The sequence below is a fragment of the Rhinoraja longicauda genome, chromosome 2, assembly GCF_053455715.1.
Source record: "Rhinoraja longicauda isolate Sanriku21f chromosome 2, sRhiLon1.1, whole genome shotgun sequence".
In the NCBI taxonomy this organism is placed as follows: Eukaryota; Metazoa; Chordata; class Chondrichthyes; order Rajiformes; family Arhynchobatidae; genus Rhinoraja; species Rhinoraja longicauda.
Window position 1 is genome coordinate 58,486,061 of NC_135954.1, and position 24,833 is coordinate 58,510,893.

Consider the following 24,833-nt stretch of genomic DNA (forward strand, 5'->3'; position numbering starts at 1 on the left):
TACAAATTACAAAAATAGAGAGGCATCAGAGAAGATTTTTAAAAATGTGTAAAGTTGAAACCAGAAACGGGGCAGCACAGTGGCGCAGTGGTAGAATTGCTGCCTTATAGTGCCAGAGACCTGTGTTCAATCCTGACTACGGGTTCTGTCTGTACGGAGTTTGTACGTTCTCTCCGTGACCTCGTGGGTTTTCCCCAGGTGCTCCGGTTTCCTCCAACACACCAAATACGTACGGATTTGTAGGTTCATTGGCTTTGGTAAAAATTATAAATTGGCTCTAGTGTGTAGGATGGAGATAGTGCACGGGAATCGATGGTCGGCGTGGGCTCAGTGGGCCGAAGAGCCTATTTCCACACTGTATCCCCCCAAAAAAACGGGTAAATTACATTAACAGAAATTGGACAAACTGGTCTTCTCTATAAAAGAGAAGGCTGATGCCTAAATTTTACGTATTTGACAAAATAATCAGAGATTAAATGTTTTAAATGGTTGGGGGGGGGGGGGCTGCAAAACTGGAGATCATAAATGTAACATAATCATTAATAAACCTAACTGATAATTAAGGAGAAACCAATTTACCCAGAGGGTAGCTACCATCTGCAGAATCGACCATCACAAGGATTGGCTGAGGAATTAGAATGCATGCATTTGTAAGAGAGTAGAGCAGAATTTTGAGGAAGGAATAGAAGGTCACAGTGATAATACAATAAGGAAAAGGTGAGACCAGATTGTTCAGAGAACTATTGACCCCTTGAACACTTTGGGATCTTATACAATATGTCAAGTTTGCCTTACCACCTGATCCATGGGATCACTGGAGTAATAGTTTTCAGAGTGGGTGCATCGTATCCAGGCCGACTTTGCATTTAGCATGTCTTCCTCCTCTCGGTCTTCTTCCGTTTTTTCAACAGACGTGATCTCTTCTGCCTCTTTGCTGCGACTGGCAGGAAGCGATTTCTCCTTACTTGAACTGTGCCCAGATCGTCGGTCTCTCTCACCCTCACAGTGAGGCCGCTTCTTTTCTCGGCTACTTGAGCGGCTTCAACAAAAGGCAGGGAATTTTAATTGTAACATTATCATAAAATCTGTGCTGGGTTAAAGTAGGCACTAACACAGCAGTTCACATTCACATAAGTTCTAGGAATAGGATTCAATGGAATGGAATACTTTGTTGTCACATGTGACAAGGCACAGTGAAATTCTTTGCTTGCATACCTAGAGTATGCAAATAGAGGCCACTTACGGCGCTGTCAAAGTACGCCAGCTCCTCCTTTGTTCTCCTCCCCCACCACAGCGGTCCCCCCACGCTGTCTCCTCCTTTGTTCTCCTCCCCCACCACAGCGGTCCCCCCACGCTGGGTCCTCCATTGTTCTACCCCCCCCCCTCACGGCGGTTCCCCCACGCTCTCATTAACCGCCGACCACGGGTCGACCCGCGAGGCTCCACCACCACCAAGGCCCCATCGCCACGAGGCTCCACCAGCACCGAGGCTTCACCGCCGCCGCCGAGGCTCCACCGCAGCCAAGGCCCCATCGTCGCGAGGCTTCACTGCCGAGGCTTCACCACTGCTGAGGCCGCATCGCCGCGAGGCCCCACCACCCGATTCCCTTACCAATTAAGAATCTGTTAATCTCTGCCTTAAACATATTCATCGACTTGGCCTCCACAGCCGTCCGTGGCAATGAGTTTCATGTGAATAAATGTGCGGTTATCCACTTTGGTGGCAAGAACAGGAAAGCAGACTATTACCTGAATGGTGGCCGATTAGGAGAAGGGGAGGTGCAACGAGACCTGGGTGTCGTGGTACACCAGTCATTGAAAGTAGGCATGCAGATGCAGCAGTCAGTGAAGAAAGCGAATGGTATGTTGACATTCATAGCAAGGGGATTTGAGCATAGGAGCAGGGAGGTTCTGCTGCAGTTGTACAGGGCATTGGTGAGACCACACCTGGAGTATTGCGTACAGTTTTGGTCTCCTAATCTGAGGAAAGACATTCTTGCCATAGAGGGAGTACAGAGAAGGTTCACCAGATTGATTCCTGGGATGGCAGGACTTTCATATGAAGAAAGACTGGATAGACTCGGCTTGTACTCGCTGGAATTCAGAAGATTGAGGGGGGATCTGATAGAAACGTACAAAATTCTTAAGGGGTTGGACAGACTAGATGCAGGAAGATTGTTCCCGATGTTGGGGAAGTCCAGAACAAGGGGTCACAGTTTAAGGATAAGGGGAAGTCTTTTAGGACCGAGATGAGAAAGTTTTTTTTCACACAGAGAGTGGTGAATCTGTGGAATTCTCTGCCACAGAAGGTAGTTGAGGCCAGTTCATTGGCTATATTTAAGAGGGAGTTAGATGTGACCCTTGTGGCTAAAGGGATCAGGGGGTATGATGAGAAGGCAGGTACGGGATACTGAGTTGGATGATCAGCCATGATCATATTGAATGGCGGTGCAGGCTCGAAGGGCCGAATCCTGCACCTATTTTCTATGTTTCTATGTTTTTATGTGTATGGGGAAGAGCATTCGACAGGAGAAAAGCAAGTCGAATATGTGAGCCAACCTCAGTGTCTTTTGGCTGGACAACATCCATATGGAAATATGTTTTTTTCATTGTTTTAAAATGGGTTCCGAGAGTTACTATTTGTAAATATCAACGGCACACACAGTTGTAACATCACCTACATTTTTAGCAGAGAGTGGGCTCCAGGGCAGGGCCTCCTGTGCTGTCAACACCTCCCTGCGAGTGCAGCAGGCTGACTGCACCTACACCCCACTTTAAAATATATGCTGGGGACCAGACTCACAAGACTGGATCCGGGACCACAACAGAACAACGGGGTGCAGCAGTAAAGTTGCTGCCATACAGCACCAGAGACACAGGTTTGATCCAGACTATTGGTGCTTGTCCATACGGAGTTTGTACGTTCTCCCCGGGACTCGTTTCCGCGCTGTATCTCTACACTAAACTAAACAAACAGCATGGCCCCGAGGCAGACAGGCAGCAACCAGAGCAACAGAAGACTCGTCCCATGACAAGTGGGCGCAGTGGTAGTTACTGCCTTATAGCACTTGCAGAGTCGGAGACCCGGGTTTGATCCTGACTACGGGTGCTGTCTGTACGGTGTTTGTATGTTCTTCCCCTGACCGGGTGTCGGTTTCTTCCCACACTCCAAAAACGTACAGGTATGTAGGTGAATTAGCTTGGTGTAAATGTAAATTGTTCCTAGTGTGTGTAGGATAGTGTTAATGTGCGGAGATCGCTGGTCGATGTAGACTCAGTGGGCCGAAGGGCCTGTTAAGACAGGGCTAAACTAAGACAGGTTAGAATAAATAGCTTACTTTGATCTTTGCACCATTACTAAAAGGACACCAAGACATTGAAGGAGATGGTTGGACCATGTGAAATATTTATTAAAGCCCAGGCATGACAGACAGATGAGGAAGTTGGTTGTTCAGCCTTGGCAGCCAAGGGCATGGATGATGGTGGCGGTGTGGATTAAACAACTTCAAAAACATTTGTGAAGAAATGGGGAACAAGAGATATGAAAATGTCACCTGCGCGTCCTTTTCCTCTCTCTTCTGTGCTGCCTTTCATAGAATGGGGATCTGTAGTTTTCATGATATTTGTGTCTCTCCCTGAGGAACACATAACACATAAATCACCAAATTAGGGCCCAATATTAGAGGCAATTAGCCGCTCTACAAAACACATCACGATGGAAAACAAAAGAACATTTTCATATGGATTTCCTAATTCCCATTCATATTCCCTTAAATTGCACCTTTACCCAGTTGTCAATACCTTATTGGAATTTTTAGTTGAAAGCCCAAACACCGTCCAACATTAGATCAAGACCAAGATCATTTACCAATACTCAGCTCAGGTGATGATCACTGAAGTTCAACCTCCAATACCAATGTTTAGTTTAGTTTAGTTTATTGTCACGAGTACCTAGGTATAGTGAAAAGCTTTTGTTGCATGCTAACCATTCAGCAGAAAGACAATAAATGATTACAATTGAGCCGTCCACTGTATACAGAATCACGATAAAGGAAAAAACATGAATAATGTTTAAGATAAAGCCAGTAAGGTCGGATCAAAGATAGTCCGAGGGTCTCCAATGAGGTAGATTGTAGTTCAGGACTGCTCTCTGGTTGTTGGTAAGATGGTTCAGTTGCCTGATAACCGCTGCGAAGAAACTATCCCTGAATTCTGGAGGTGTGTGTTTTCACACTTCCGTACGAGTGGCCAGGGTCTCATGGGTCACTGTGCTCCACCGTTGTTCATCACTCAGGGTCGGATTAGTTTGAAAATCAATGAATCTGTCACTCTCTCAAAAATTTGTACATTCTTAATCTGAGCACCAAGTGGGTCGCTGAAACAAAACACTTGCTTGAGGATACGAGGAACTGCAGATGCCGGTTTACAAACAAAACCCACAAAGTGCTGGAGGTCAGGCAGTATCTCTGACATGGATAGGTGACTTTTAGGTCAGGACCCTTCTTCAGACTGATTGAGGGGGGATGGGGGAAAGCTTGAAGAGAGGTGAGGCAGGACAAAGTGGCAGGTGATAGGTTGATGCAGGTAAGTGGGAGTGGTTGATAGGCAGATGGTGGTCAAAGGCCAGAGATGATAAGACAGAAGGTGCGAGACAAAATAATCGAATGGTTGCGAAATGTGAAGCCAGAAAAAGGAATCTAGGTGGAAGTGGAAAGGGGAGAAATAGGTACGAGTCCAGATAAAGCACCAGGGAGGGAAGTGGAGGGGGAGTAAAGGAGGAGGGGTTAGTTAGGTGGTTAGCACTTGCATGACTGATAGAAGCTATTGCTAGATTCTTCAGCAAAAGCAAAGTGCTGGAGAAACTCAGTTGGTCAGAAATGGATAAATGACAATTCAGGTCAGGATCTTTCTTCAAACTGATTAGTCTAAAGAAATGTCCTGACCCAAAACAGCACCTGTCCATTTCCCTCCACAGATGCTGTCTGACCCACTGAGTTCCTCAAGCACTTACGCTGCCTGACCTACTGAGTTCCTCCAGCACTTTGTTCTTTGCTTGAAGTATTTATGTACTTTGATCACGATTAGGCTTTATACCCAGCATTCTTAAGATAGACACAAAATGCTGGAATAACTCAGCAGGACAGGCAGCATCTCTGGAGTGAAGGAAGGGGTGATGTTTCAAGTTGAGACACTTCTTCAGACTTAAGGCTGGCTACAGTTTCAATCCTTCCCATGCCACAAATGGACGACCCCTTGGCCTGCCTGTTAAGGCATTTTTTCCCACATTTATACGATCTTGGCTGCATAATACCAAGCTTCATACATTCTAGGAGTAGAATTAGGCCATTCGGCACATCAGGTCTACTCCGCCTTTCAATCATGGCTGCTCGATCTTGATTCTGGAAATAGCTAGTTAACTGCGTGGGTAAAAAAGAAACCTTCCATTGCTTTAGGACCAATGAGGTTCTGGGCTCTGCTGCAACGTAGGAAACACAGTAGTCACATTGGGCTCAGGAAGATTTCACGGACAATTTCTAGCACTGCAATGGTTCCATTATTCAAACCCAAAATGGTTGCTGACCTGCTGTGATCTCGGTCTCTGAGCCGAGGCGGGGATCTCCCTCGTTCGTGTCTGGACCTGCGGCGACTGCACTCCCCCCGCCGCTGCTCCGGACTCCTGGTCCTGCGCTCTCCACGAGACGCTGACCTCTGCCTCTCACTGTGGCTGCGGTCGGCATGCCCCCGGCGCTGCAGCTCTTGCTGGCGGCTTCGCTCGGGCGAGGGCCGGCTCTTGGCGGGGTAGGGCTGCTTGTGGTGGAAGTGGTCGGGCGGCTGGGAGGGGGAGTTCTGCTGGTAGACGGCGGGGATGGGGCCCTGCTGGTATCCGCTGGGCCCCTGGGAGGGGGGGTAGCTGCTGGAAAACTGCTGGAGCGGGTAGTGCTGCGAGTAACCCATCGAGTAGGGAGTCTGATAGTTTATCTGCTGGGGTGGAACGAGGGGTGGAGGGGGCTGCGTGGGGGCCGACGGCATCATGTGATGGAACCCAGCTTGCCCATCCGGAGCTCCCGGGACCATGGTTGCAGCATTTGGCAAGCTAGGTGTTTGTGCAAAGCAAGGCAAAGCGGGGTAGCCCTGGCGTACCGGGGGGCCGGGAAACGGTGCCCTGGGGCGTGCGGGGCACTGCTGGATGGCATTCTGGCGGTTGTCCAGCTCGCTGGTCTGAGGAACATTGGGCGGGTAAGGCATGTAGCCTGGCGGAGCGTAAGCCGTATTGGGAGGGTTTGGATACCTAGGAGGGGGAGGAGGAGGGGGTGGTGGAGGCAGGGGTGGAGGGGCAACATGCTGCTCATAGGGGAAAAACGGTGGGGGCTGCTGGGGCTGGGACGGTTGGAAAATTCCAGACTGATAGCTCTGTTGAGGCATTCTGTTTCCAGGGGCTCCCCTTCCTCGAACCCCCCCAACTTTGGGAATGGTGCTGTTGCCCGTGTGTGCAACTCCACCTCGCCCTGGATGAAACGACATGATTACCTTGGAAAAGAAACGTAATTCATAATAAAAGACATTATTCGCCAAGACAAATCTTGCTTTTCTACCACACAGGTAGATAGAATATATTTCTATGTTTATTCCACATAAACTTTAGTTTTAGTTTAGTTGAGAGATACAGCGCAGAAACAGTCCCATCAGCCCACAGAGTGCGCGTCACCCAGCGATCCCCTTACACAAGCACTATCCTACACACACTGGGGACAATTTACAATTTTTACCAAAGCCTATTAATCTACAAACTTGTGTCTTTGAAGTGTGGGAGGAAACCAGAGCACCCGGAGAAAACTCACCTGATCACAGAGAGAACGTACAAACTCCGTACAGACAGCACCTGTAGTCAGAAATTATCTTGACCGCCGCGTCACTGTGCCGCCCACAACCTGTTTAAGGAAGGAACAGACTGAGGCACAGTAAATCAAAGATTACAACAATGTAGAGGAACACCCTTGTCAACCTTGGCTTTCTTCACTGCCTGCTGTACCTGCATGCTTCCAGTCACTGAAAGGAAGCATGCAGGTACAGCAAGCAGTGAAGAAAGCCAATGGAATGTTGGCATTCATAACAAGAGGAGTTGAGTATAGGAGCAAAGAGGTCCTTCTGCAGTTGTACAGGGCCCTAGTGAGACCGCATCTGGAGTACTCTGTGCAGTTTTGGTCTCCAAATTTGAGGAAGGATATTCTTGCTATTGAGGGCATGCAGCGTAGGTTTACTAGGTTAATTCCCGGAATGGCGGGACTGTCATATGTTGAAAGACTGGAGCGACTAGGCTTGTACTAAGAATTTAGAAGGATGAGAGGAGATCTTATCGAAATGTATAAGATTGTTAAGGGGTTGGACACGTTAGAGGCAGGAAACATGTTCCCAATGTTGGGGGGATCCAGAACAAGGGGCCACAGTTTAAGAATAAGGGGGGAAAAACTTTCAGTGGGCAGAGAAGTGGCAGATGGAATATAGTGTAGCAAAGTGTGGAGACCTGCATTTTGATAGTCGGAATAAAGGCGAAGACTCTTTTTTAAATGAGGAGGGAATCCAGAAATCCGAGGTGTAAAGGAACTTTGGAGTGCTGGTGCAGGATAATCTGCAAGTCAAATTGTTAATAAAGAAAGGAAATGCAATGCTAGAATTTATTTTGAGAAGCCTTGTATACAAAGACAGGGATGTAATGCTGAGGCTCTATAAGGCGTTGGTCAGGCCGCATTTGGAATATTGTGAGCAATTGTGGGCATCATGTCTGAGGAACGATGTCTGGCTCTGGAGAGGGTGCAGGGGAGATTTACAAGAATGATCCCAGGAATGAGTAGATTAACATATGGTGAGCATTTGACGACACTGAGCCTGTACTCACTGGAGTTTAGAAGAATGAGGGGGGGAAATGTACAGAATAGTGAAAGGCTTGGATAGAGTGGAAGTGGAGAGGATGTTTCCACTAGCGGGAGAGTCTAGGACTAGAGGTCATAGCCTCAGAATTAAAGGATGTTCTTTTAGGAAGGAGATGAGAAGGAATTTCTTTAGTGAGAGGGTGGTGAATCTGTGGATTTTTTTGCCACAGAAAACTGTGGAGGCCAAGTCCGTGAATATATTTAAGGCAGAGATCGATTCTTAATTAGTACGGATGTCAGAGGTTAAGGGGAGAAAGCAGGAGAATGGGGTTAGGAAGGAGAGATAGATCAGCTAAGATTGAATGGCAGAGTAGACTTGATAGGCCGAATGGCCTAAATATGCTCCTATGATCGTATGACTGAGAGAAGGAAAGAGATCCAATGATTTAAATGTATCTTTAGTTGAGTGAGACAGCTAAAGAACTGAACCTTTTATATCTCCGTATTCGGGACAGATTCACTCTTCAAGTTCTTCTGCAATGGGTAGAACAACTTTGAATACTTTGGATGGGGGGCATGTTTGAAAACACTGTTCTCTACCTAATATACGTTCCTTGAAAATACTGTAGCTGAGCACCCATCTATCTGATAACCAACACAGAAATATATCAAGATTTCCTTCAAAGAAACTAAAATATAGTTATATTACACAATCAAGCTATTCCAAGGAAACTCTTCCAAGTTATAATGTAACCCATGCATGATCAAAACGGGATCAGGAGTGGGACGAGTTATCTTAACATTATGGTGCACATTTGCAAATTGCTTTCTAATTTAAAATAAGATCCATCTCTGAACGACTGGCAAAAGGGTCACGTTTGTGTTTACTGTTACATTGTTAGACATACTTCGTGTGTTTATTGTTACATTGTGAGACATACGGATGTGAAACAACGTGACAGATAATCGCCATCACGTTACAGGACCCGGGGGAAGACCGGTTAAATCAAAGGAGGGGGGAGGGGAGGGGGGAAGGACCGAAGGAGACTGGAAATAAAATGATCGTACATTTATCAAGTGTTTTTCACGACCTCTGCCCCAAAGCATTTACTTGGCAATGAAGTGTATTTCTGAAGAGCAGGAAGTATTTCAATGAAGTTAAAACAACAGGCAATGTCTGCACAACAAACCACCTGAAAACAGAGGTGGTTTCGTAATGTTGGTTGATTTTCAATGTGGCCAGAGCACTAAGCTGGGGTAGGGGGTCGTCTCTTCTAATCGCAGATTTACCCACTCCACGTTTTCCACCTGTAGTTATAGTTGCATCACTTTGTGCGTCCCCCTTACCTTGCAGAAAATCCCTTCACACTGAGCTTCACAAATCAATGCATTACTCTGGAAACGGGCGTTGTGGGAAACAAATTGCATACAGTTTTGCAAATGTACTCTCGTGAAAACATATCAACTGTTCCAGAGCTTCAAACACAGGAAACAAATACCCAACCACCGAACATCTCGGAAGTGCCGCCCTCCGTCTGTCCCGATTGGCCACAGGGCTGTAATTCAACTCAGAAGACAAAGCCATCTTCCCATTCAACAGGTTTACGAACAGAATTGACTGCAAGATCAGCAGCGCGGTTATTTTTTTAAATGATGAAAGTGAATCCCAAGTGAAACATATTCATTTGTCCTGACATATGGACGGAAAACAATATATTTGTAATATTTTGGTTTAATTTGGAGGAATGCAAACGTATCAGATTAGATATTCCTCGCCTCTTTAAGTACACATTTCCCAAATATAACAAAGTCTCGTTTCCGAGAAAATTCATTTAATGTAATCATTTGCACAAACTGTCTAAACGAAATCCACGCACTGTCATTTTTTGTATCACCACGGGCCGTTTAAAGGGCCGGACTAATTCCTATCCAATCAGAGGTAACGAAAAGAGTCCGTCGCAATATTCGCTCCCCCGGAACCAGATATGTGCGCGCGCACGCACAGGCGCACACACACACGCACAGGCATGCACGCGCACACACACACACACACACACACACACACACAGGCGTGTAAAAGAGCAGAGGGGAACAGGCCCGGTGTTGCACGTCCACCCTCAAGCAGGCGACCAGAGTTATGAGCAGCAACACCACAACCAGCGCTTGCCTCCGTGGTTACAAAGAGCTGCCCGTGTGGATAGTGGAGGACCATCACGATGTAAGCGCGGCTTCCTACTCGAACCGGGAGAACTCTGGATATCACCGTCTATATCTCTCGTTTCCCTTTCCCCCCGACTCTCGGTGTAAAAAGGATCTCGACCCGAACCATCACCATATTCCTTCCCTCCAGCTGTGCTGCACTGCCTGTACTGTGTTGTACTGTGCTGTCCTGTCCTGTGCTGTGCTGCCTGTCCTGTGCTGTGCTGCCTGTCCTGTGCTGTGTTGCCTGTGCTGTGCTGTGTTGCCTGTGCTGTGCCGCAAGTGGGGTACCGCAAGGCTCAGTGCTGGGACCCCAGTTATTTACAGTGTATATTAATGATTTGGACGAGGGAATTGAATGCAACATCTCTAAGTTTGCGGATGACACGAAGCTGGGTGGCAGTGTTAGCTGCGAGGAGGATGCTAGGAGGCTGCAGAGTGACTTGGATAGATTAGGCGAGTGGGCAAATGCATGGCAGATGCAATATAATGTGGATAAATGTGAGGTTATCCACTTTGGCGGCAAGAACAGGAAAGCAGAGTATTATCTGAATGGTGACCGATTGGGAGAAGGGGAGATGCAATGTGACCTGGGTGTCATGGTGCACCAGTCATTGAAAGCAAGCATGCAGGTGCAGCAGGCAGTGAAGAAAGCGAATGGTATGTTGGCATTCATAGCAAGAGGATTTGAGTTTAGGAGCAGGAAGGTTCTGCTGCAGTTGTACAGGGCCTTGGTGAGACCGCACCTGGAGTATTGTGTGCAGTTTTGGTCTCCTAACCTGAGGAAAGACGTTCTTGCCTTAGAGGGAGTACAGAGAAGGTTCACCAGATTGATCCCTGGGATGGCGGGGCTTTCATATGAGGAAAGACTGGATAGACTGGGCTTGTACTCGCTGGAATTTAGAAGACTGAGGGGGGATCTTATAGAAACATATAAAATTCTTAAGGGGTTGGAGAGGCTAGATGCGGGAAGATTGTTCCCGATGTTGGGGGAGTCCAGAACCAGGGGTCACAGCTTAAGGATAAGGGGGAAGTCTTTTAGGACCGAGATGAGAAAACATTTCTTCACACAGAGAGTGGTGAGTCTGTGGAATTCTCTGCCACAGAAGATAGTTGAGGCCAGTTCATTGGCTATATTTAAGAGGGAGTTAGATGTGGCCCTTTTTGCTAAAAGGATCAGGGGGTATGGAGAGAAGGCAGGTACAGGCTACTGAGCTGTATGATCAGCCATGATCATATTGAATGGCGGTGCAGGCTCGAAGGGCCGAATGGCCTACTCCTGCACCTATTTTCTATGTTTCTATGTGCTGCCTGTGCTGTGCTGTACTTGCTGTGCTGTGTTGCCGTGCTGTGCTGCGCTGCCTGTGTTGCGCTGCCTGTGCTGTGCCGCCAAGCTCCAGGCTCCAGTGGTCGGTGTCTGTCCCCGGAGCGGAGGGAGACATTGCATCGAACGTCGCCAGGGACAGTATTGGTGTTCTATTTGGAACAATACACAATAGGTGCAGGAGGAGGCCATTCGGCCCATCGAGCCACACCGCCATTCAATGTGATCATGGCTGATCATTCTCAATCAGTGCCCCGTTCCTGCCTTCTCCCCATACCCCCTGACTCCGCTATCTTAAGAGCTCTATCTAGCTCTCTCTTGAATGCATTCAGAGAATTGGCCTCCACTGCCTTCTGAGACAGAGAATTCCTGAAATGTTAGAATTCCGTTCAGAACGGTGACCCAGGGGAATATTCAGTCCCCTGAATATTCACATCATTCAGAGATTAGTGTTAGTTAGTTTATTGTCATGTACAGTTATTGTCATGTAGGTACGGTGAAAAGCGTTTGTTGCATGCTAACCAGGCAGCGGAAAGACAATAAATGCTTACAATCGAGCCCTTCACAGTAGTGTGCCAATAAATAATGAGGGATTTTTTTTTTGTGGAAGATAAAGCCAGTAATGTGTTGTCTTGTCTTTGTATTGTAAAGTATCGTATTGTCTTCGGTGCAATTTTTTTTACCCTTTCAGGTAAATGCCAAACAAAAAGAAGTCCCAGTCACTGATCAGAAAACCACAGATTTCTGCATGGTGTCTTCGGACCACTATTCTCCTAGCATCGATAAGTCCAGTTATTTATAAGGTCAGAAGTGATAGGAGTAGTAGGCCATTTGGCCCATCGTCTACTCTGCCATTCAACCATGGCTGATCTATCCCGCCGAACCCCAATTCTCCTGCCTTCTCCCCATAACCTCTGACGCCTGTACGAATCAAGAATCTATCTCTGCCTTAAAAATATCCACTGACTTAGCCTCCACAGCCTTCTGTAACAATGAATTCCACAGATTAAAGAAATCTGACTAAAGAAATTTCTCATCATTTTCCTAAAAAACAACCTTTAATTCTGAGGCTATGACCTCTAGTCCTAGACTCTCCCACTAGTGGAAACATCCTCTCCACATCCACTCTATCCAAGCCTTTCACTATTCTGTAAGTTTCAATGAGATCCCCTCTCATTCTTCTAAACTCCAGCGAGTACAGGCCCAGTGCCGTCAAATGTCCCCTCTGGACCCTCTCCATAGCCAGCACATTTGGCATTTATCTTGCTTTTTGTGGGGCCTTGTTATTTGCAAATAAATATCAGGTGTGACTCTCCAGTTTGGACTTTCACACTGAAGTAGAAAGGTAGCAGGTTCATTCCAGAAGAAATTCCAATGACTCGAGGACCAATGATACTCGTGCAGGAGTGCTGAATTTTCAAAAGCATTGTAAATTTTCAAACAAGTTATTCCACCGATGATAGCGGAGTCAAGGGATATGGGGAGAAGGCAGGAACGGCGTACTGATTGTGCTGGCTCGAAGTGCCGAATGGCCTACTCCTGCACCTATTGTCTATTGTACTACTGGCCTTATTGGATATATATAAAATATCTGTTGACATTACTTCAAGGAGAAGCAAAGGAGTTCATCCCAGTTAATTCTTCCGTTGACATTATAAAATAAAAGGATTTGCTGCCATTTTCCTCTTTTAAAATAGGTGATGAGGCATACGTATTTCACTGGTCATAAAGTGTCTTGCATTGAGTTAACCATGTTTCACCAAGGATACATTTTTTAAGTTTACTAAAATAGTTATTTGTATTGACAGTAATCCGAGCATCTGCCTGCTTAGTATTCAAATAATTCTAAACCCTCCAAAAAATTATAATTGATTCATTTAGGAGATAAATTCTTGCTATTGAGGGCGATTCTTGCTATTGAGGGCATGCAGCGTAGGTTTACTAGGTTAATTCCCGGAATGGCGGGACTATCATATGCTGAAAGACTGGAGCAAAAAGGCTTGTATACACTGGAATTTAGAAGGATGAGAGGAGATCTTATCGAAACGTATAAGATAGAGCTCTTAAGGATAGCGGAGTCAGGGGGTATGGGGAGAAGGCAGGAACGGGGTACTGATTGAGAATGATCAGCCATGATCACATTGAATGGCGGTGCTGGCTCGAAGGGCCGAATGGCCTCCTGCACCTATTGTCTATTGTCTATAAATGGAATTTGCATGGCACAGTTGTCATATAGCTTCATAAAGTGAGTTAGTTCTTCGCTGAACAGTTAGTTTCAAGCATTATGCCAGAGGTTCTTGGAAAAAGCAACATTGCAGATATATGGAAAGAGCAGGTGAAAGGATGTTAGAGAAGTCATTGGCCCAAATAGATTAATTCTGAATGAATTTATTCTCTAATTTGATAGTTTAGTGATTATTTTTTTGAAAACAAATTATGAAGAATATTGTCTGATGCAGGGGCAGTGAGGCAGAAAGTCTTGCAAATTTTGAATTAGAATTTAGTTTCAACATTTGGAACAAGAACATTTGTAATTTATTATTCAGTAATTATCGTCTCATACATTTTTTAACCTGATAATGCATGTAACAAAGTGAGTTCAGAGAGTTTAAGAAAGATATTTCAGTGTGATATGTATTTTGGGTAGAATATGATCTAATCTGCAGTGTGGCCATTCCTCAATTTAGATAGGGATTTGTTTCTGAAAATGTTTTGTTAACTAATATCTTGCCCATATCTATGGGGCTGAACAAAATGCATTCTGATGATTTTCGTTTCATGTGATCTTAGGCACGGGTTTTGGGGCCTTTTTCTATCATAGTGAAAATTAGCTTTTGTAATCAAAAATATGTCCCATAGATTCAATGGAGTTATAGCAAACATGTCAATTGGATGTTCATAAGTTGAGCAATTACTGTATTTGAAAATTGTCTTCTCCCTTTGTGTTAATGTTTTGCAGGTGGTGCCGTACATCTATCGAGCAATTGGTTCAAAGCATTTGCCAAGTGAAAACATTGCCCTGGTTCACTTAGATTCTCACCCGGATCTCCTCATCCCACTTGACATGCTAGCCGACAGCGTGTTTGATAAAGAGTTGCTCTTTGGGTAATGCACAATTACTTTACATTTAATGATTTAACTAACTTATGCATTCTTAATTACTGAATAATTTCTTAATAGACAATCAGACCACCCAACCCTTCCGAATTTGATGGAATGTTTCCGCTTTCTTATTTCATTTCCGCCATTCCGATTTTGCTTCACATTTTTCCACAAAACACATGCCTCGCCGCTCGCCCTGCCCCTTGCCGGGCCCCGCCGCTCGCCTCGCACCTGGCCTCGCCTCGTGCCTGGCCTCGCCCTGTAGCGTAGCGTGAGGCCCGTTGATGTTGAGAAGAGATGGGGTGAGTGAATGGGGGGAGGGGGGGGGGCGCGGAAGGGAGGGGAGTGGGGGTGGGAGGGAGGGGGGAGTGGAGGTGGGGGGAAAGGGGGGAGGGGTTGGGGTAGAGTGGGGGGAGGGGGTGGGGGGACATGGGAGGGGGGTTGTGGGACATGGGAGGGGGGTTGGGGGGGACATGGACTTGTGATTTGCTGTTGAAGACCACTGGATGAAGTATGTCTTCAATGAAATTGGTTATGTGCAGTTTTAAATGAAACTCTTTTTTCATAACTTAGTCATACATTTTATGACCATTGTTCTTTTATTCAATACCAAGAGAATTGGGATGTGTACGGTAAAAACAGAATAGAAAAAACAAAACAAAACATTTTTTTCTTAGTGTTGTAAAAAGTATTTCTGTTTAATAACCTTTCTATAAATAGCAGAATATACTCATGATAGGCCTGACATTGTACATGTAGTCCAAGGACTACAGACTGTTGGAAATAATAGTCGTTTTTGACACATGATAGTAACGCAATGCGAATGCGCATTTGGTGTGCATACTTTTTTCTGAAAAGTTGCATTACGCGCTATATTATGAATTTTGATGTAAAATTCTGAATTTTGATGTAAAATTCTGAATTTTGGACATCAAAATTATGAATTTGGAAAATCAAATGTTGGGAGGTCTGGACAATTCTATTTCTTAATTAGTGTTTGTGAATGTTGTCGTGGATAGGTGAGCATGTTTTATGCTCTCATTCAAACTTGAATTATAATTTAGTTGTAGATTGAGGTGGAAGTATTGGAATGCATTTGTATATTTTGGATAAATTAGTCGTGGTTGAATAATTAAACAAGGCAGCTTTTATTCTCATCTTTTTTCTGTAGGCTTGCACATCAGGCAATTGCATGTTTTTAACTCGGAATTGGAGAAATTAGAGTTGAATTTCTTCAAATCTAAAGTAATTCTCATTCAAAATTGTGAAATAGCACAGTTCAATGCTAAATTTAATTCCTACATATCAACATAATAATCTTTACTTTAATCCTTCAAGGCCACATCACTTGTGTTCTTTCTGGGTGGAGGGATCAGGGAAGAAACCATGTAGATAACGAGGGAAAATCAGGAAAAATGCTGTTGAAAGAAATGTAAAATAAAAAACTCGGGTCACATCTGTGGGAAGAGAAACCAAACTAAGGTTTCAGATTAAAGACCCTTTGTCAGAAGTGGGAAGGAGACAATAGAAGCAGCAAGGAGAATGGGAAAGCGTGACATTCCTGATATGGTAAAGTCAGGTTGACCATGGGAATAAGCTGTAAACACGGTTATCTGATCAATGAATGAATCGGTAGAGAGTGAGAACGTTGACAAAAGATGGAGTTGCGGGAAGTCATGCCCAGCAGTTAGGCATAGGGAGTAGAGTCAATGACTAGAGTCCTTATGAGCTGAAAGTTGATATTATGCATAAAGCAATCAAGAAAGCATGCTGCAGTGAGCTCAGGTGTGTTGGAGCACATATCACAATTAGTTGGGATCTTTTTCGCTCTTGAACTGTAAGTGTCAAAACATAACTCAGACAAGTTGGGGTGGCACAGTGGTGCTGCGGTAGAATTGATGTCCTACACGCCAGAGACCTGGGTTCGATCCTGACTATGGGTACTGTCTGTACGGAGTTTGTACGTTCTCCCCATGACCGTGTGGATTTTCCCCGGGTGCTCTGGTTTCCTCCCACACTTCAAAGACGTTCAGGTTTGTCGGTCAATTTGCATTGGTAAAAATTGTAAATTGTCCCTAGTGTTTAAGATAGTGTTAGTGTGCGGGGATCGCTAGTCGGCACGGACTCAGTGGGCCAAACTGCATGTTTCTGTGCTGTACACGTAAAACTAAAAAGGAACTACACTCTGGGAATTAGCTTACCATGACTTATCCTGAATGATCACAGTGGGCAGGTTTATTCTGATCAACTGGGAAAGTTAGTCTCTTCAGTCCTTTGACTTTGCTTCAAAGTATGTCAGTGAGTATGAAGCACTTGGGAACTCGCGGAAGAACTTCATGGGCAGCACGGTGGTGCAGCGGTAGAGTTGCTGCCTTACAGTGAATGCAGCGCCAGAGACCCGGGTTCGATCCCGACTACGGAGTTTGTGCGTTCTCCCCGTGACCAGAGTAGGTTTTCTCAGAGATCTTCGGTTTCCTCCCACACTCCAAAGACGTACAGGTTTGTAGGTTAATTGGCTTGGTAAATGTAAAAATTGTCTCAAGTGGGTGTTAATGTGCGGGGATCGCTGGTCGGCGCGGACCCGGTGGCCCGAAAGGGCCTATTTCTGCGCCGTATCTCTAAACTAAAACTAAACTAAACTATCGGTGCTTTAGAGGAATATAGGCTTGCTCTTGAAAAGTTGATGTCAGCTTTTTACTGCTAACAACATGTATGAGTAATGGAACTTTGTTTTCTCCCCACCCTTCTCTTCATCTAGAGACCTGAGCATTGAGAATTGGATCATGCCTGTAGTTTATGCCGGCCATTTCTCGCATGTGTTTTGGCTTCATCCATCTTGGGCTGAGCAGATCACCGATGGGAAACACAGCTTCTTTGTCGGTAGAGATTCCTCAACTAAAACAATCAGGTATTCCAGTCATCACAATCCTATCTCGACTCGCGACACAAGATGGAGAGTGTCACAATGATGAGTTCAGAGAATAGTTGGAAATTTGGTTTTGTACTGGTAGATTGAGAACAATTGGGAAGTCTACCGACTAATAAACAATTATTATGAATTAACAACTGCATTTCCTCTTAGTACAGTCACTTTTGGTTCCCTCTGCCCCCTCTCCTGTGTTAAAGCAACTATATAATTGAAGCCATTATTTTAAGGAAATCTTTGCTTTCTTTTCTACAATGCAACCATGATGATGCTCAAATCATACCTCCTATAAATTCAGTAAATTATCTAAATTTTAATATCTACTGAACCTTAAACCATACTGAAAAGGAACAATTATTACACTATTTGAGTTAGCAGAAAAAAATTGTGATGTTGAACTCCATCTTATGAACACACGTGTCAGGTTATTTACACATCAATAGATAGTTTGTTTTTTTAACGTGTTTCTTACAGTAATTCTTTACCTGTTCAGGGTTACAAGTACAGAGAGCTACTTCCTGAGTGATGGTCTCTACGTCTCGGAGGAGTTGCTGGAGAACAAGAAGGCATTGAGTCTGCAGGTCATCAAAGTAGAAGCAAGAGAACATGACAGCTGTGCCGGTCTAGGAGAAACTGGAGGATCCATTGCCAAAAGAACAAAGCGGGATCATTCAACTCTTAAAGACTTGTGTGCTGCAAACGGTGCCACAAGCTCCAAAGTGAATGGTCAGAAGGGTGAATACAAACTTGGCAATCACTGTGTGGAGACGGGGCCAGCTGCCGCCAGGGAGGGTGCCATTTTGGAAACTGCTCAGCTGTGCAATGCAACACCGTCATCTGTGACTGAACAGCTGCAGCAGGATGAAATGGTGAAGGATCTGCTTCATGCATTGGAAAAACAGAACGCCTATATCCTAGATATTGACTTGGATTTTTTTTCAGTTAAAAATCCCTTTAAAGAAATGTATACCAAGGTACATTGCATTTTTCTAGCTTTAATCAGGTTTTCTTCAATGAAAATGATGCAAAACCTTAGCTTTAGATGATAAGAAACTTTTTCAGACTGTGGAATTCTCTGCCTCAGAAGGCAGTGGGGGCCAATTCTGGGTGCTTTCAAGAGAGAGCTCGATAGAGCTCTTAAAGATAGTGGAGCCAGGGGGTATGAGGAGAAGGCAGGAACGGGGTACTGATTGTGAATGATCAGCCATGGTCACATTGAATGGCGGTGCTGGCTCGAAGGGCCGAATGGCCTACTCCTGCACCTATTGTCTTTAGGTTTATTTTGGTATTGTCACGAGTACAGTGAAAAGCTTTCTTTTGCATGCTCACTAATCAAACCAGATAATATACACGAATACAATCAATCCAAATACAAAAAGTAGAGGAAAGAGAAAGATACAGAGTACAGAGCATAGTTCTCAGCATTATAGCGCAATAGTTCCAGAGGCAATGCGGTGAAGGAGAAACAGGCCGTACCCTAGCTTATGGGAGAACCATTCAGAAGCCGGATAACATAAGGGACAAAGGTGTTTCTGAGTCAAGTGCTGCTCACTTTCAAGCTTCTGTTTCTTCTGCCCAACGGAAGGGGAGAGAAGAAGGAATGACCGGAGTAGAAAAGGAATTTCATTATATGGTGGTTGCTTAGCATGAAACGTAGATGGAGTCAACAGTGGGGAGACTGGTCTGTGTGATGGACTGGGTCACATCCATAACGTTCTGCATTTTTTTGTTGTTGTCCTGGGCAGAGCTGTTCCCAAACAATTGTTTTCAGTGGTAGGCACTCACTGGTTTTAAATTAAACTAACTTGTCCTTGAGTTCACCTCCAGCGTTGTGTGGGTTTAGTCATAGTGATACAGCGTGGAAACAGCCCCTTCATCCCAACTTGGCAACACCAGCCATGATGTCCCAGCTACACTAGTTCGACCTGCCCGCATTTGGCCCATATACCTCCAAACCTGTCCTATCCATGTACTTGTTTAACTATTTCTTAAACGTTGGGATAGTCCTTGTCTCAACTAGCTTCTCTGGCAGCTTGTTCCATGCCCCCACCACCCTTGGCATGGAAATATTTACCCCTCAGATTCCTATTAAATCTTTTCCCCTTCTCCTTAAACCTATGTCCTCTGGTCCTGATTCACCTATTCTGGGCAAGAGACTCAGTGCATCGACCCGATCTATTCCACTCGGGAGATTTTTTACACTTCTGAGATCACCCCTCATCATCCTGTGCTCCAAGGAATAGAGTCCCAGCCTACTAAACCTCTCCCTATAGCGCAGACCCTCGAGTCCTGGCAACATCCTTGTTAATCTTCTCTGTACCCATTCCAGATTGACAGGAGGAGGAGGACCTGCATTGGGTGGAGGGAGAGTAGTGCAGGTGGTAAGTGTTTGACAGGATGGATGCTAATAGCTGTTTATCTTAGCAAAACAACAGGGCAATGTCTCAGGATAGGAGATCATGGATTTGGAATTTAACTTGAGAGAACGGGGAAGGGGATAGAGAGGGGAAGCAGGGTCTGCCTGATGTTAGAGAAGTCAATGTTCATACCGCTGGGGTATAAACTACCCAAGCAAAATATGAGGTGCTGTTTCTCCAATTTGTGCTAGGCCTCACTCTGACAATGGAGGAGGCCCAGGTCAGATTGGGAATGGGAGGGGATGTTGAAGTGCTAAACCACCGGGAGATCAGGTTGGTTGAGACGGACTGAGCGGAAGTGTTCAGCTAAACGATCGCCAAGCCTGCGCTTGGTCTCGCCAATGTAGAGAAGTTGACATCTGGAACAGCGGATACAATTGAAGTTGGAGGAGATGCAGGTGGACATCTGCCTCACCTGGAAAGACTGTTTGGGTCCTTGGATGGAGTCGAGGGGGGAGGTTTGGTCAACTGGTTAAGAAAATAGATATTCTCTGCTGGTTTGTTTGACTCTCCTGAACTCTCCCAGTGTGCCATTCCAATAATCCTCACCTTCTCACTTCAGCACTGCATTTTGACTGAATTATCCACATTACTCATATTTATCCCTCAATAAATATCTCTGCGAAGGATTTCCTGGTCATTATCATATGCTGGGATCATACTGAGCACAATATCAAGTTTTGTTAACAAAATGACAATTATGAAAAGTCCTGTAGACTCAATTAGCAATGTATAAACAACCTTTTCTTTAAGTTGCCAAAGTTTTGAGGTATATTCCTGGAACTGTTCGTATGAATATATAGGATGGTGAATTGTTTTCATGTGACTAAGGAGACCTAGAAATTGATATTTTATTTGATATTTGTTCATGGCACGAGTTAGAAATATAGAAACATGGAAAATCGGTGCAGCAGTAGGCCATTCGGCCCTTTGAGCCGGCACCGCCATTCAATATGATCATGGCTGATCATCCAAAATCAGTACCCCGTTCCTGCTATTTTCCCCATATCCCTTGATTCCTTTAGCCCTAAGAGCTAAATCTAACTATCTTTATGTTTAGTGTGCTGGATGTTAAGGGCAAACTTGGAATATGTCGAGCTTTGATGACCAGTATGCTATTTCCAAGCTAATGATCAATTTTCTGATTTGTGTGGCGGTTGTATGCATTAACTTCTCCTCTGCCCATCACATCTGCCCTGTTGCATCCCACGTGGCCATTGGAGTGGAACTAATGTATGGCACAGATGGAAAACTTTCAAATGACACCTCCTCCACACCGGAAGTGTGGTCACCCAATTTCACCTATTGAGCTGCAGTGTCCAGATATCAAATAAAATATCAACACTTGCACACATTGAGTAGCCAAGCTCCAAACTATTGTGAATTATTCACTGAAGCATTCTAGGATGAGGTTAATGTCTGCAAAATAAAGTTTCTCTACCAACTCTCATTGTAGAAAAACCATCTACTCCCGAGACAATAAAAATTAAGATGAATCCCTAGAAAACATAGTCCACTGTCCATTTCTTGTGACCCATGGCCTAAAGTGAAGACAGACCTCTGAGGTTAAATTAACCGCTGTCTTCAGCAAGTCAGCACGGTCTTGCAAAGTCGAAAGAAAGTAATTTTGTAGGGAAAGGCCTCTAACTTAACAAAATCCTAATTGTCAATGGAGCTGCAGTGACTGCAACATTTCTAACCTTCTTGTATCATTTTTGAATCATGGGTTACTCACCGAGAGCACTGTGAACATGAGAGAGATAGCACCAATACTGTCTCCATAAAATCCTCAATCTACAGGTGAACCAATATTAGTGTGCTCTTCCAGGCAACATGCTCAGCATTGAGGCTCTAATGGGACTTGGCTGACTCCTTTGGACACATTACATCATTTCAAATGACTAACAACTGAGGAATGTATAGAGAAAGAAATTGAATTAATGTATGAGAGGAATAGATCAGGTAGATGCACAGAGTCTCTTGCCTACAGTAGGAAAATCAAGAACCAGAGGACATAGGCTGAAGTTGAAGGGGGAAAGATTTAATAGGAACCTGAGGGGTAACTTTTCCACACAAAGGGTGGTGGGTGTATGGAACAAGCGGCCAGAGGAGATAGTTGAGGCAGGTACTATCGCAATGTTTAAGAAACATTTAGATAGGTACATGGATAGAACTGGTTTGGTGGGATATGGGCCAAGTGCAGGCAGGTGGGACATTTTGGTCGGTGTGGGCAAGTTGGGTCAAAGGGCCTGCTTCCACACTGTATGAACCTATGACGATTGGGTGCTTGATGGTCAACACCAATTAAGTGGGCTGAAGGGCCCATTTCTATGCTTCATGACTGTCTGTGCTTAACGGGCCCATCTGCCAGGCCTCGAACAGAATCTGCGGGTCTCCCAGTGCTCTCATTAGGCTCCTTACAAACAGTTCTGGTGTGGAAGTCGGTCACCCTCCGTATCGAGGAATTGCTGTGAACTGCAACGTTTCTCGGACTCGTATTGACGGAGTGCTGTGTTGGTGGAGATGCTGCCGTCAGGCAAGATGAAACATGGCCTGGCTCCCATCTCACAGATTCTCCCATCTCCCAAGATTTTGGGACACGGATTGAAAAGCAGTGTTTTCTCTGGGTGTCTCGGCTGATTTTATCCAAATTTGTGTATTATCTTCATGCTGTCTGTGGGAGCTTGCTGAGTGAAAATTTGCTGCCAAATTTTCTTGCTCTACTATAGTAACCACACCAAGAATGTTTCAAACATTCTCGGGCGTTGAAAGCGGTGTGAATGGAAATGTGATTAGTTTTAATTTAGTTTATAGATACAGTGCAGAAACAGGCCCTTCAGTCCACCAAGTCCACGCCGACCAGCGATCTCCGTTACACTAGTACACACTGGGGACAATTTACAAATTTTATCAAAGCCAATTAACCTACAAGCCTGCACGTCTTTGGAGTGTGGGAGGAAACTGGAGCACCCAGGGAAAACCTACGAGGTTGTGGGGAGAACATACAAACTCCATACAAACAGCAACTGTAATCAGTATCGAACCCAGTCTGTAAGGCAGCAACTCTACTGCTACGCCACCGCGCCGCCCCAATCTATGTAGAAAATAAAGTGCTTAAGTAAAACAGTTGTCACCATTGTTCTTATATCCATGTCTGCATGTGATTCCATAATCTTGTTTTTTTCAACAGGAGGAATTTGAAATTCTCAAGCAGTTATACAGTTTTACTAAACCTGACTGGGAAGAGACAAATGAGGTATGTGGCAATGAAGTTTAGACCCTGTCTGTTTTTGCTTGTGTGTTCACAGGAAATGGACATTGCTGGTGAGGGAAGCATGTGCTTCCATTTCCAGTTGCCCTTCTGTGTTGCAGTGATGGTCCATTTCCAAAGGTACTTCAGAGTTTACAAATTGTTGTGCCTCAGGTAGTGTAAGAAAATAACTGCAGATGCTGGTACAAATCGAAGGTGCCTCGATCGGTAATAACGACAGATTTCTTTCCGTGGTCATTGTTACTACCATGCTACCTTTTTAATTACTTGAATTGACATTCCCAGTTGCCGTGGTGGGATTTGAATTTCAAATCATTGTTCCAAAGTATAGAATGCCGAGTTTGATATGCTGCCATATTTTTGCGACAAAAGGCAGTGTAAGATTGGAATCAGATTGAGAAGTGGAATTCATATTTGTTCGTAACCACTTCAGATTTCCAATGAACTGCTTGAGATCTACTTTCTTAAATCAAAGTATATTTTAAAACGAATGGCCATTTACCCTTGATATTGACACATGAAGAGGTGGATCACTATAGAGTAATACAGTGTGGAAATAGGCCCTTCGGCACAACTTGCCCACACTGACCAACATGTCCCATCTACACTAGTCCAACTTGCCTGCATTTCGCCCTTATCCCTCTAACTTTGTCCTATCCATGTACCTGTCTACTTGCTTCTTAAATGTTACGATAGTCCCTGCTGCAACTACCTCCTCCAGCAGCTCATTCCATACACCCACCACCCTCTGGGTGAAAAAGTTACCCCTCAGATTCCTATAAAGCCTTTCCCCCTTCGTCTTCAACCTATACCCTCTGATTTTTGATTCCCCCACTCTGGGCAAGAGGCTCTGTGTGTCTAACTGATTTATTCCTCATGATTTTATACACCTCATTAAGATTACCCCTCATCCTCCTACACTCCCAAGGAATAGAGTCCCAGCCTGCTCAACCTCTCCCTATAGCTCAGACCCTCGAGTCCTGGCAGCATCCTCATAAATTTTCTCTGTACCTTTTTCAATTTGACATCTTTCCTATACGATGGTGCCCAGAACTGAACATAACACTCTAAATGTGGCCTCACCCACGTCTCTTATAACTGCAGCATCACCTCCCAACTTCTATACTCCATACTCTGACTGATGAAAGCCAATGTGCCAAAAGCCTTTTTGACCACCCCATCTATCCGTGACTCTGCCTTCAAGGAACTATGTACCTGCACTCCTGATCTCTCTGCTCTACAACACTTCCCAGAGTCCTACCATTCACCATGAAGGGCCTGCCCATGTTAGACTTTCCATTGTCTTGTGCTTTTAGCCTGTGTGCTCATACACATGTCGAGAGTTTAAAAAGATGCTTTGTATGAATCAATTTAAATCCAAACCTACCCTTTTGTCCAGAGTTATTTTCTAATGGAATGTGAAAATGCATTGATAGTCTAACCCTGGAATTGAAGTGTTATTTAATTAGCTGATCCCAATTCAACTATATATATATATATATATATATGTTTTATTATTCTGTGTAGATTGGGAGGTATTAAACAGATAGTTTGGACTGAAACAATCTTGTACTTCATTGATGTGTAAGCACCCTTGACACAAAGTGTGGTGATAAAGACTGGCCTTGACATTGACGCAGCATTTGACCATGTCTGATTTACTTCGCAAAATGCACAGCAGCAGCTCATCAAGTTGTCCTTCGTTGCCACCAACGACTGCACCTCC

The 24,833-nt window shown here is 44.7% G+C and overlaps 2 protein-coding genes across 6 annotated transcripts in view; one reads left to right on the forward strand and one right to left on the reverse strand.

The window, feature by feature from the left end:
• drosha (drosha ribonuclease III) overlaps positions 1–9,347 on the reverse strand; it is a 138,284-nt gene extending 128,937 nt beyond the window's left edge. For 2 of the 3 annotated variants that reach the window (XM_078419456.1, XM_078419440.1), the window contains exons 1-5: positions 9,216–9,347; positions 6,840–6,929; positions 5,582–6,528; positions 3,555–3,635; positions 796–1,039 (exon numbers count right to left, since the gene is read on the reverse strand). In XM_078419456.1, the coding sequence (XP_078275582.1) occupies positions 796–1,039; positions 3,555–3,635; positions 5,582–6,522 (1,266 nt within the window). In that variant the 5' untranslated portion in view covers positions 6,523–6,528; positions 6,840–6,929; positions 9,216–9,347. Of the gene's footprint in view, positions 1–795; positions 1,040–3,554; positions 3,636–5,581; positions 6,529–6,839; positions 6,930–8,936; positions 8,956–9,215 lie in introns of those variants that run through there. The other variant, XM_078419448.1, reaches the window with a different exon arrangement.
• A 546-nt stretch (positions 9,348–9,893) lies between these two features.
• Positions 9,894–24,833, forward strand: part of c2h5orf22 (chromosome 2 C5orf22 homolog) — a 29,770-nt gene continuing 14,830 nt past the window's right edge. For 2 of the 3 annotated variants that reach the window (XM_078428128.1, XM_078428121.1), the window contains exons 1-5: positions 9,894–10,086; positions 14,351–14,496; positions 17,252–17,401; positions 17,913–18,393; positions 23,027–23,092. In XM_078428128.1, coding sequence (XP_078284254.1) covers positions 10,006–10,086; positions 14,351–14,496; positions 17,252–17,401; positions 17,913–18,393; positions 23,027–23,092 — 924 coding nt within the window. In that variant the 5' untranslated portion in view covers positions 9,894–10,005. Of the gene's footprint in view, positions 10,087–14,350; positions 14,497–14,677; positions 14,796–17,251; positions 17,402–17,912; positions 18,394–23,026; positions 23,093–24,833 lie in introns of those variants that run through there. The other variant, XM_078428136.1, reaches the window with a different exon arrangement.